Source organism: Panthera onca, chromosome D3 (assembly GCF_046562875.1).
Source record: "Panthera onca isolate mPanOnc1 chromosome D3, mPanOnc1 haplotype 2, whole genome shotgun sequence".
Classification (NCBI taxonomy): Eukaryota; Metazoa; Chordata; class Mammalia; order Carnivora; family Felidae; genus Panthera; species Panthera onca.
Genome location: NC_138350.1, coordinates 18539064 through 18551453, shown reverse-complemented (window position 1 = coordinate 18551453; position 12390 = coordinate 18539064). Strand labels below are relative to the sequence as shown.

Below are 12390 nucleotides of genomic sequence, written 5' to 3'. Positions count from 1 at the left end.
CTGTTAATGTGCTACCGTGTACTTTCATATTTATATCACAATAAAAAAAAGGTTTAAACATTTTGTGGAAGAAGAAAATGCTATAAATCCCTAACCCAAGTTTGAAACTGAACAACAAAGGGAGAGAACTTGCCAAACCAGATATTTCAACATCTACAAGGTAGCAATAATAAAAATAGTTTGAAATATCCAAGAATAGACACACAGACTAATGGAACAGAATAAAGAGGTCAGGCAGATTTATGTACTTATAGGAATTTAATATGTATCTAAGGAGGCTTCAGAAATCAACAGGGGTGTGGGGCACCTGGCTGGCTCAGTTAGTAGAGCATACAGACTCTTGATCTCAGGGTCATGAATTCAAGCCCCAGGTTGGGCTTGGAGCCTAACTTAAAATAAAACTAACTAACTAACTAACTAACTAACTAACTAAATGAAAAGAAAGAAAGAAAGAAAGAAAGAAAGAAAGAAAGAAAGAAAGAAAGAAAGAAAGAAAGAAAGAAATGGGGGAGATACATACTCTTTGTTAGAAAACTTAGTTGTTAGAAAACCAGTGGACTATCTGGAGTAACAAAACTTCACCCCCAGCCAGCACTTAGTACAAAGGTAGACTTCAGGTGGGTTAAAGACTTAAATGTGGGAAGTGAAACTATGCATCTAAGGAAGATAACAGAATATTTTTAAGACATATCAGGGAGTACAAATCATACTGGTTTGATTACATTACATATAAGTACTTTTTATTTTTTACTTCTTTAAGTTTATTTTTGAAAGAGAGAAAGAGTATTGGTGAGCATATGAGCAGGGGAGGGGCAGAGAGAGAGGGAGGGAGGGAGAATCCTAAAGGAGAAAGAGAGAATCTGGTCAGCATAGAGCCCAACACAGGGCTCAAGCCCACGAACTTTGAGATCATGACCTGGGCCAAAACCAAGAGGTAGATACTTAACCGACTGAGCCACCCAGGGGCCCATACACAATAGGTACTTTTTAACAAAGAGTATCATAGATAAAGTCAACAGATGACAGATTAGAGAAGATTATTGGATTTATCATGAATAAGAAACAATAGCAAATCCATAAGAAAAAGGAGCTCCAATAGAAATGTGGGCAAAAGATAATGACAGGCCATTTATAAAAAAGGAAATTGAAACAAGCATTAATGCTAACAAACATATAACCCAGAGTTATCACATAAGTACAGCTTAAAACCACAAGAAGCCTGGCAAAATTAGAAAGATTGATAATGCCCAGGTCAGCCCTCACACAAGGGCTCCTGGGTGGCTCAGCCAGTTAAGCACCCAGCTCTTGGTTTCAGCTCAGGTCATAATCTCGTGGTTTCATGAATTCAGGCCCCAAGCTGGGCTCTGTGTTGACTGTGTGGAGCCTGCTTGGGATTCTCTGTCTCCCTCTCTCTCTGCCCTTCCCCCACTTAAACTATCTCTGTCTCTCTCAAAAAACAAAAACAAAAACAAAAAAAACTCGTGTACTTCTGGTGGAAGTATAGACTGGTGTGATCTGTTCTGGAGGGTAATCCAGCAGTATTTTATAAAAGTAAGTATATCGTACTCTGAGCTAGCAGTGGTGTTCCTCAGAAGCTACCTAAAATATCCTCATGCAAGTTCATGAGGGACTATAATATGCAATGTTGATCACAATGTTGATTGTGCTGGTTACTCCTAAGTGGGTAGATAAAATGGCATGGAGGCAGTAAGACTGTGGAATACCGTGCAGTCATGAGAGCAATGGACTAGATGACCTGTAGCAACACTAAAGGGTCTTTAAAATGTAGTGAGTGGAAAGACAAGAAATGAGATCCAGAGCACAATACATGGGTATTCTCTCTAATATAGCTCTGAGGATTTTTTTTTTATTTGTATTTTTGCCGATCTATTTATCACATGTTTATTGATCTTTCTGTATTTTTCTTTTCAGTTTCTTCTGCAAATTTAAAAGTTGCCCCTGGCCTTTCACTTCTGACAATGGGTAAACTAGATTTCCTGAACTACCTCCCATAACAAAATTTTCTAGTCCTACTGGGTAAAATGTAACAAGCATCTTTTTGTAGTCATAGCAAAGCTCATAAGAAAGGAAGAAAATCTCCAGAGGCCAAAAAACCAAAGAGAGTAGTGAACTCAAGAGAGTTACGCTGAGGGGCACCTGGGTGGCTCAGTTGGTTAAGCATCTGACTCTTGGTTTCACCTCAGGTCATGATCTCACGGTTGGTGAGTTTGAGCCCCACGTTGGGCTCTGCACTGACAGGGTGGATCCTGCTTGGAATTCTCTCTCTCCTCTCTACCCCTCCCTTGCTCATATTCTGTATCTCTTTCTATCTCTCAAAAATAAGTAAATAAACATTTAAAAGAGAGAGAGAGTTAAGCTGACACTAACACCTATGGTGCCCTGAGAGCATTTGCCAAGCAAGGATTTCCGAGGCTTAGGTTTAACTGGCCAGGTGAGAACAGGAGAAAGGCCTTGAGTTCATGAGTGGTGAAGAGTGAAGGTTGTTACCTCAGTGAAAAGGTGGACTGGGAAAATATCTGCCCACCAGCAAGGAGAAATAGCTGAAAACAAACACACAAACAAACAAACAAACAAAATCAACCTGGGCCCCAGGAGGAAGAAAAATTCTCCCCTGAGAACTCACAAGGGAAGACTAGCCTTCCTATACATTTAGGTGTTTAATTTAAATTTTTAATTTAATTTAATTCCCTGAATTGTCAGGGAAACCCCATGGGAAGAAATGAACATAAACTCATCCAAAATTTGTTACACATTGACCCGGCAGGAGTAATGGCAGATTTTCCCTGGAGAGATGCACCCTCAGCCGAGGTCTTGCAGGATTCCCACAAATGAATGCCTGCCCAACACGAGCCCCTAAGCTGAAATTAGAAGACACGGAAGAATCAAACCACCTTGAGCCAGAAACAGCAGAATTAATACCCCCAAACTTCAGAACATTGAGGTATACAATACCAAATACAAAAAAAAAAAAAGTTTAAAGAAATAAAAATGGAACTAAAAACATTAACACCATTCTACCAAAATGATAAGTCAGATTTGAATAATCAAACTTCTAGATATGAAAAATAGGCTTGCTGAAATGTGAAACTCAGTAGCTGTTAAAATAGCAGATTAAAGGAGCACCTGGCTGGCTCAGTGGGAGGAGCATGCAACTCTTGATCTCAGAGTCGTAGATCACATTAGGTGTAGAGGTTACTTAAATAAACATTAAAAAACTAGCAGATTAAGCATAGCTGAAGGGGAAAAAATAGTCATCTGAAAGAGATAACTAAAGAAATTGAAAGCACAAAGCTGGAAAGTATGAAAGGGAAACAAAGTGACATGGAAGAGAGAATCAGGATTAAAATATATCTCGTTGGAGCTCCAGAAGAAAAGGAGAGAGAAGCAATATTTTAAGAGAAAGTGGCTGAGAAGTTTTGCCACTGCTAAAAGAGCAGGAAGCATTGGATTCCAGAATCACAGTGAATCTCAAGCAGAAATAATTTACAAATCCACACAAAGAAATGGAATGAAACCGTAATGAAAGTTCAGAACATCGAAGACGAGGAGATTTTGAAAGGTACCTAAGAGGAAAGATTACTGATGAAAGAAGACAGTTATACCAACAACAGGCTTCTCAGCTGCAGACATATAACCCATGGCAGAGGAGTAAAATTTTCAAAGGCATTGAGGAAACTGTCACCTCTAAAGTACATGCCCAGCTAAGGTATTATTCATGACCAAGGGCAAAATTAAGACATAACCTTCCCTAAAGAAGGACTGAAGGATGTACGTTAAAAAAAAAAAAGAAAAGAAAAGAAAAGAAATACTCATGAGCAAGAAAAATAGCAAAGATAGTGACAGGTCCTGAGCAAATGGGCTGAAAAATAATAATACAAGTACAGGAAGTGAAAAATAGAACAAAACTAAAATATTGGACCACAGTTTGGAGTTAAATCTGTCTGTGGACTCTAAATTGTTCAGAAGGGTGGGGATGTTGATGTGAAGACTTGTATTTGTAGACTTGAAGTTGTATCTATGTGAAAATTTTACAGGTCATTATTAAATACACAGAAGTAGAATACATAACTTCTAACTAGCAAAGAAAGTGACTTAAGAAAAATGTTTGATTAAAAGAGAAGCAAACAATCTGAGGGAAGGAAAATTAACTTTGGGCCACCACCATTTTTAAACAATAGTCCTCTCTTTGCCCCACTTTGTAATATATGATAATGTACAAAAGTGCTTAGGACTTCCTACATGGATGATGTACTGCCTTTCTGATCACCCTTGCCTCAGAATGAGAGCCAACTTTCTGTCCTTGCCCTCCTCCTTCATCCCCTCTCTTGAGAGACTGGCTCTTCTGTGCACTGGGCTAAGTAAAGACCAGGAAATGCAGCCTGGCTGCCCACCCACACCCACTCAAGTGGAAGCCTGCGTTCACTGAGAGGCCAGCAACAGGATACCAGTGGACCTCCTGAGAAACAGTACCTGTTGCATGAGGAGCACCACTTTGGGACTCTTCCTCCTATTATTAAAATGATGCATTTGGACAATAAACAAAACATAAAGATGACCATCCTGCCTGCTAATTTTACCATGCCAGGATTAACCACTCTAACCATGTCACTTTATTCCTGTGCACTTTTTTTCTCAGTACAGAGCCACGGTGTACAGCCTGCTGTTGGATCCTGTATGCCTTTTAGTTACCATCACACTGTGAGCATTTTTCACACTATCTAAATGTTTTTCAGAAACGAACTTTGAGTACATACATAATACTGCATTGTTGTGATGCACCGGACCATGTCTTTATGTGCTTTCTTAAGTGCTTCTCCACCTGCCAGCTGTAGCATTCTGTTTGGCCTGAGTGCACACTGCTTCTCATGGCAGGAGCACTATGAAATGGGTCGTGAGACATCTCCTAGGAGATTTTGCATTTTAAAGATCTATACTGGTTCATTTCAATTTAGATGAACAAAGTTAGTCCCAGTTCTGAAAATTCATTTGGTGCCGGGGACCCTTTGCTTTGATTGATGTCACAAGGGCCTTCTTCCTTCTGGCCCCACAGGGACAGTCTGTGCCCTCTAGGAGGGAGTCTCGTCCTTGCCAGGGGACAGTTCATAAGCACTGTGCCTCTGTAATTGGTTTGCAGTGCTAACAATGAGGCCAAGGTCACGCACACCATTCCTGTCCCTTCAGGCAACTGTGCACTGAGCAAAACATGCTATTGGTCACGTGCATCTCCTCTGGCCCTGCCTGCCCTGAAGATGCCTGGACGATTGGGGTGAGCAGCTTAGCAAGAACCCACCAGAGGGCACATCCTGCTGCTGCAGCAGGTCACAGTTATCCTGTCTGTGCCGTGGTAGCCCACACTTGATTCACTGATAGCTCCACCCCCCACCTCACCCATCTGTGTTTCCTTGGCAGATTTTTGTCCAGCGATGCCTGGCAGGGAAGAACATGTCTCATGTGAGAGGCGGCTGCGTCCTTTGTGGGTACCTGAAGCTGCTGCCCATGTTTAGCATAGTGATGCCGGGAATGATCAGCCGCATCTTGTTCCCGGGTAAATTCTTAATTCTGATGTGTTCACACTGATCTTCTGTTTTCTTAGAGATCTAGAGGACGTTTAGGGTCATCAGGCCTCCCACAGTATTGGGAGGTGTTGAGATGCCCCAGATTCCTTTCTAGGGAGCTAAGGGGTTCGGATTAGGGATGCTGCCGAACAGAAGTCTGGCAGAGACCATGGATGTAGGTGGCAAGAGAGAAATTCCGTGCGAAGAGTTCAGGCAGGGAAGAGCTGACCGATGCTCCATGCAGCCAGAGCCCAGTCTCTGCCAGGGCTTGGAGGCACAATCTGCAGGAAGGCTTACTTACTCCCCTTGCACTGATGCATCATCATGGCATGCACGCCTTTGTGCCAGGTGCTGTGCTGGGGATCTGAAAGATGCTATCACTGCTCACTTAGACCTTGAGGAGGGCTTGTCAGAGGGGGAGCTTTATGTAAACCCCCAAAGTGGGTCTGACTCAGGCCCACGTTCTTTCTACTAAATGCCATTAAAGCATCTCTGTTTCCCTTAATGAGCTATCATAATTCTGCGGATGTCTTATTCCCATTTCAACCTTGTCTTACTAGCCGTACTGTCTCTCAAGGTACCAGGTTTGTTTATTCATTAAACCTTCATGGAGCACTTTCTCTGATAGGTGCAGCCACTATCGCAAAGCAGATGGCTTCCATGGGAATCTTCTGCTGCTGATCTTTGACAAGGCCAAACAGAATGTAAAACACTTTTTATTGCTAAGTAACAGGTGCAGGAGACATCTCTAAGCCTAATTCATCCTTCGTTCTGCCCCGAGGCATGCCTCTTTTTAATCCTAATTCCCTTCCAGTTTTAACAGAGAGAAAGGCCTTGTTTCAGCATTCCCAGATTTGGTCTTTGACTGTCAGGTGGCATTTGGGGGTCTCATGCCTCCTCATTGGTTAAGAAATATGCTGCTGTGCTCTTTAGGACTCCAGAATGTCCTGGGCTTTGTGGACCTGCCTCCCTAACCCACTCCACAGCAGAGACCACCCTGCTCACTAAAGAAGAAGACTGGGAAGAGTCACATATATCTTGGACTCTAGAGAAGAAACTACTTAGGGAGAGGGAAAAAGAGCGGGGAATGGCCTCTCCTTCTAGCTGGAGTGGGTTTCGAGAACCCCAACTCTCTCCAGCCTTCTGACCAAGGGATGAACAGAGTTGATGGGATGCACTGGTGGAGAGCCCTTGGGGTGAGAAGAGCCAGGAACCACCTGTTCCTAGTCCTCAGAAATGGCCAGATTCACATATCCATTTGCACATGCCAGGTGTATAAAGCCAGAAAGCCACTTATCATGGAAGCTTGGCACCTGTCCATGTTCCTGGAAGAATATGCTTTTCCAATAACCCAAGTGCTCTTGGCCCTAGATTCTGGGTCTCTCCCCTGGCCAGAGCTGGGGGCCAGACACTGCCAACTGCCAAGGTGTGGTTCTTGAAATCTGTTTTTCTGTTTAGGACACTGTATTATTTGGGGCCCTTGGTTGAACATGACATGCACCTTTTTAGCTCCTCTTTCTTCAGAGCTAGTGTCATCCTCGGGCCTTCTGTTGGCAAAGTGGTCACCAGCTGCAGCAGACCTCTATCCCACCAGCTCAACAATACCCACCAATTGTTTCTTTTCCCTATAGTTCCAGCAAAAATCCTAGAGGAGTCTTAGTGAACTCACTTAGTGATAGGGACCAGTCTTGTAGCCAAGGGGAAGGAACTTCCAGAATGGCCAGGCCTGGCTCCTGGGCCCTTCCTATACCACCCCAAGTGTCACAGAGGTTCTGTTACCCGAAGCAGGAGGCAGGGAGAGTGGGAAGATGTAAATGGATGCAGCTGCCCCCTTGAGTTTCTAATCAAGCTTTAGTATTAGTCTTCCTCAAGATGTTTGGTAACCAGTGCTTAGGCTCGATAGCTGTCCCCAGTAAATAGCTTGCCCCATAAACTGGGGCAATATCCTGCTTCTTTGTCATAAAAGTTGATTTGTTGTTTTGGGTAACTTTATATCAGATTATAACTTTATATTCCTAATTTAAGCTCTTAAACAACATATCACATTCACTCCCTTTCCTTCCCTTTGTCCAAAATTCCTTCCCAAATACTCCGAAATAACACTCCTGTGAGGGCTAAGCAAATAAGGTTATGAGTTGTTCACGCATTAGTATGTGGATGAATAATCTGTCACCTAGCAGTGGTCACTGAAAGGCATGTCGAGGCCATATGACATGCGTGGGGTCAAGCAGTGAATTGGTAGAAGCCCTGATTGATCTGGCTCCTAGGAGCCTAATTCCTAGCCCTTGCCTCTACCCCAAGCTCCTAAGGAGTGATCCTCCTGAGAAGGATCATGAATTGGAGCTGTCACCAGTAGACCAATCTGACATCCACATAGGATTCCTAATTTGCTTCCCTTTCCTTCAACTCAGATTCTAGAGCTCTAAGGCCAACATGTTGGTGTGACCTGACTGTTACCTCCCCTTGCAGATAAAGTGGCATGTGTTGTACCTTCAGTATGTGAGAGGTTCTGTGGCACCAGAACTGGTTGCAGCTCCATTGCCTACCCGGTGCTGGTGGTAGAGCTGCTTCCCGAAGGTAAGAGATGGGCCCTGCCGTGGAAACCACATCATCTGTGTCCCCATTGGAACCTGTGCCCTCAGGCTTTAAGTGGATAGTTAGCAGTGTGAAAGCTGGGGGTGGCTTATCTACCAGGCAGCCCATCTTTCTGGGTGGAAATGTTGGCTGTGAAGTAGGGGGGACATTAGTGATGTAAATGGAGCTTTGCTTGCCCTGAGGGAAGGAGCCGGGCCTCCTTCTCCATCATCTCTCACACGCTCACACAAGGTATATACTCTCAGAGGCACAGCTAGCTCATGCCCACGATTTGCATTATTCACTTCCCCTGCTTAACTCAAGCTTTTACTCACTCATTCCGCTGGAGGGCTCCACTCTGTGCCAGGCATCGTCCTAAGCAATGAGAAGGCAGAGATGAGCAATACCTAGCCCTGATCTCAAAGAGCTTATGTCCACTGGGTGATCAGGGAGATGGACAGTTCACCAACAGTGAGATGGCTTTCACTGCAAATTAACAGTGAGTCTGTGTGTTCATCTCAACTACTTCCTCAAATCCCATGGAGATGGCCAAACATTTTTTAAATCCCATATTAGCTCTAAAGATCAGTAAGAGCTCTAGAGATCAAAGTTGAGCTATTTCCATAAAATCCAATAGAGATGGAATCTGAGTGAGAGAAATACTGACCATTGCACAGTTCAGGAAGGAAGTTGTCCAGGTTACGCAGCTGAGCCCATCCTAAAGCACCCAGGGCTTCAAGTGAGGGTCAACTGCAGGGCACCTGAAGGGAGGTAGATGCAAGGACACCAGTCTTTGCCTGGCCCAGTAGCCTACAGAATACACTGGGAACCTTGCTGCAGTGGGCCTCCAGCTCAGGCTCCAGTTAAGCCTCAGGCTCTCCCATCAACACGTAGAAATCATTCTGCAGAGTCAAGTCCCTGCAGTAGGATAGCCTTTCAGGTGAAAATATTAGATTGTTATGTTAATAGCTCACATTTTATGAGTGCTTGCTCTCTGTTAACCCATCTGCTTAACTTAATCTTAACAACAGCCCTGTGTGATAGGTACTTTTATGCCCACTTTAGAGATGAGGACACTGGGACACAAGGAGTCACATCCCTTGCCTCCAGTCTGAACCTTCTCTGAGCCACTGGCTTCTAAAGTGAGGCAGCAGTGGAGTCCATCTCACAGGGCTGTAGGGAAGATGGTACAGGCTAATGCCCAAGGAAATATTCTGGCACAAAATAACCACCCAAGAGATATTAACTCTCATTATTATATAAAGACAGTGCAGGAAACTAGTAAGTTTCATCACAAAGCAAGGACAAATGTAATGCTTTAATCTATTTTAGATGGAATGCCACTCCAAATAAAATTTGAATGTTTTTTGTAGGAGAAAATGTAGTATATAGAAAAGTGCCTTAGGAGGCCTAAGGCATCTCCTGGCATGGCCAGAGAGCTGGAGGTCTAGGAAATGTCCCTTCTCTTCTAGGCATACGAGGCTTGATGCTGTCCGCACTATGGGCCTCTCTCATGTCCTCCCTGACTTCTATTTTCAACTGTGCCAGCACCCTGTTCACAATGGACATCTATACCCAGATTCGGCCTATGGCCACTGAAAAGGAGCTCATGGTAACAGGAAGGTGAAGGACTCCTCTAACCATGCTAGTTTCTGCTGTCAATGAAAACAATGCCCACCAGAAGTGATTATGTGAAAAATTAGGCTATCATACTGTATATAAGAATTATTTTGTTTAAATACAGTATGGTTGTACTTTTTTGCTGCAGTTTTGCAATGATGATGTATTGTTTTTAAAATCACAAAGAAACTTGTTTCCATTAGGGAAAAAATAATAATCACGATAATTAAAAAATGCTAGCATAGTTTAATGTACCCCCCCCCCAAAGAGTCCTTGTGAGGAAATTTACAGAATTACCTCATTGTCTCATTTAGTCCTCATGACAACCTTTAAAGGTAAGTTTTGCTGTTCTTATTCTCATCTTACCAATCAATGGGGGGAGAGTGGCTCAGAGAAGGAAATTGGTCTACCTGACATCACGCAGTAAGTAGGAGAACATGTCCATCTCAGGACCATGCTGTTAACCATGATGCCATACAGCACCATGCTAGGCATGGGGTGGGGGATGTATATGTGTAAAACACAGTTGCTGTCTTTACTCCATAGGGATTCTCTCTCTCTCTGTGCCTCAACTCATGTTTTCTCTCTCTCTTTCTCTCCCTCTCTCTCACTCAAAATAAATAAATAAACTTAAAAAAAGAAAAATAAATATCTGAAATTAAGAACTTGGATGGGTTAACGATTGGATATAGCAGATAATTAATGGATTGGCAATGGATCAATTGACAATATCAAAAATGAAACACATGCACAAAATGAAGATATACATGGAATGCAATCATAAGAATAATATATATGTCACTTGGAATCACAGAAAGAGAGGAATAGTTTGGGAAGAAGCAATTTTGAAAAGATAATGGCCAAGATTTTCCAAAACTGGTGGATCATTACCCAGAGGTTCAAGAAGTTCCACAATTAATTTAGTTAATACCCGTCATCACGCATAGGTACATATTTTTTTGTGATGAGAATTTTAAAAATCTGCCATCCCAGCAACTTTTGAATATACAATACAGTGTTGTTAGCTATAATCCCCATGCTGGACATTGCATCCCAGAAGTTATTTTTCTTATAACTGGAAGCTCGTGCCTTTAACCTCCATTATCCATTTCTTCCATACCCTCTTCACCTCTGGCAGCCTCCAATCTGCTGTCTGTTTCTAGGAGTTTGGTGTTTTTAGATTCCACCTGTAAGTGAGATCATACGGTATTTGTCTTCCTCTGTCTGATTTATTTCACCTAGCATGATGCCCTTAAGGTCCATCCATGTTGTCACAAATGGCAGGATTTCTTTCCTTTTTTTGACTGAATAATATTCCATTGTGTATCCATATATTTTCTTTATCCAAACATCTGTCAGTGGACCTTTAGATTGTTTCCATGGCTTAGCTACTGTAAATAAAGCTGCAATGAACATGAGGGTACAGATATCTTTTCATAACAGTGATTTGGTTTCCTTCAAATATATACCCACAAGTAGTATTGCTATATTATATGGTAATTCAATTTTTAATTTTTGAGGAACCTCCATGTTGTTTTGCATAGTGGCTTCATCAGTTTGCATTCCAGCATACAGTATACAAGGGATCCTGTTCCTCTGCATCCTCATCAATACTTAGTATTTGTTATCTCTTGCATTTTTGAGAATAGCTATCCAGCAGGTATGAGATGATAGTTCACTGTGGTTTTGATATGCATGTCCCTGACGATTAGTGATGTTGAGCACATTTTCATGTACCTATGGGCCATTTGAATACCTTCTTTGGAAAAAATGTCTATTCAGGTCTTTTGCCCAGGTTTTTTTTTTTTTTTATTTGAGAGAGAGTGCAAGCAGGGGAGAGGGGCAGAGGGGGAGAGAGAGAGGGAGAGAGAGGGAGAGAGAGAATCTTCAGCAGGCTCCACACTTAATATGGAGCCTGACACAGGGCTCAATCCCATGACCCTAGGATCATGACCTGAGCCAAAATCGAGCTGGACACTCAACCAACTGAGCCACCTAGGCGCCCCTGCTCAGTTTTTAATTGGATTACTTGGAATATGTTATATTTTGTTTTGCTATTGAGTTGTATAAGTTCCTTATATATTTTGGATATTAACCCCTTATCAGATGTGTTGTTTGCAAATATTTTATCCCGTTCTGTGGTTGCCTTTTCATTTTGTTGTTTCTTGTGTTATGCAGAAGCTTTTTAGTGTGACCTAGTTCTATTTGTTTATTTTTGCTTTTGTTCCTTGAGATTTTGGAGTCATATCCAAAAACCCATTGCTAAAACCCATATCAAGGAGCTTATTTTCTATCTTTTCTCCCGAGAGTTATAGTTTCAGGTCTCATATTTAAGTCTTTAATCCATTTTTAATTTTTTAATGTTTGTTTATTTTTGAGAGAGAGAGAGAGAGTACGAGTGGGGCAAGGGCAGAGAGAGAGGGAGACACAGAATCTGAAGCAGGCTCCAGCCTCTGAGCTGTCAGTACAGAGCCTGACACGGGGCTCAAACTCACAAATGGTGAGATCATGACCTAAGGCGAAGTCAGATGCTTAACTGACTGAGCCACCCAGGTGCCCCATCTTTAATCCATTTTGAGTTAATTTTTGTGAGTGGTATAAGATAGGGATCTAGTTTTAT

The 12390-nt window shown here is 42.5% G+C and overlaps 1 protein-coding gene across 4 annotated transcripts in view; it reads left to right on the top strand.

The window, feature by feature from the left end:
• LOC132665198 (sodium/glucose cotransporter 1-like) overlaps positions 1–12390 on the top strand; it is a 57475-nt gene that overhangs the window by 29080 nt on the left and 16005 nt on the right. For all 4 annotated transcript variants that reach the window (XM_078435663.2, XM_078435661.2, XM_078435662.2 and 1 more), the window contains 3 exons: positions 5431–5566; positions 8046–8153; positions 9623–9773. In XM_078435663.2, coding sequence (XP_078291789.1) covers positions 5431–5566; positions 8046–8153; positions 9623–9773 — 395 coding nt within the window. The remainder of the gene's footprint in view (positions 1–5430; positions 5567–8045; positions 8154–9622; positions 9774–12390) is intronic.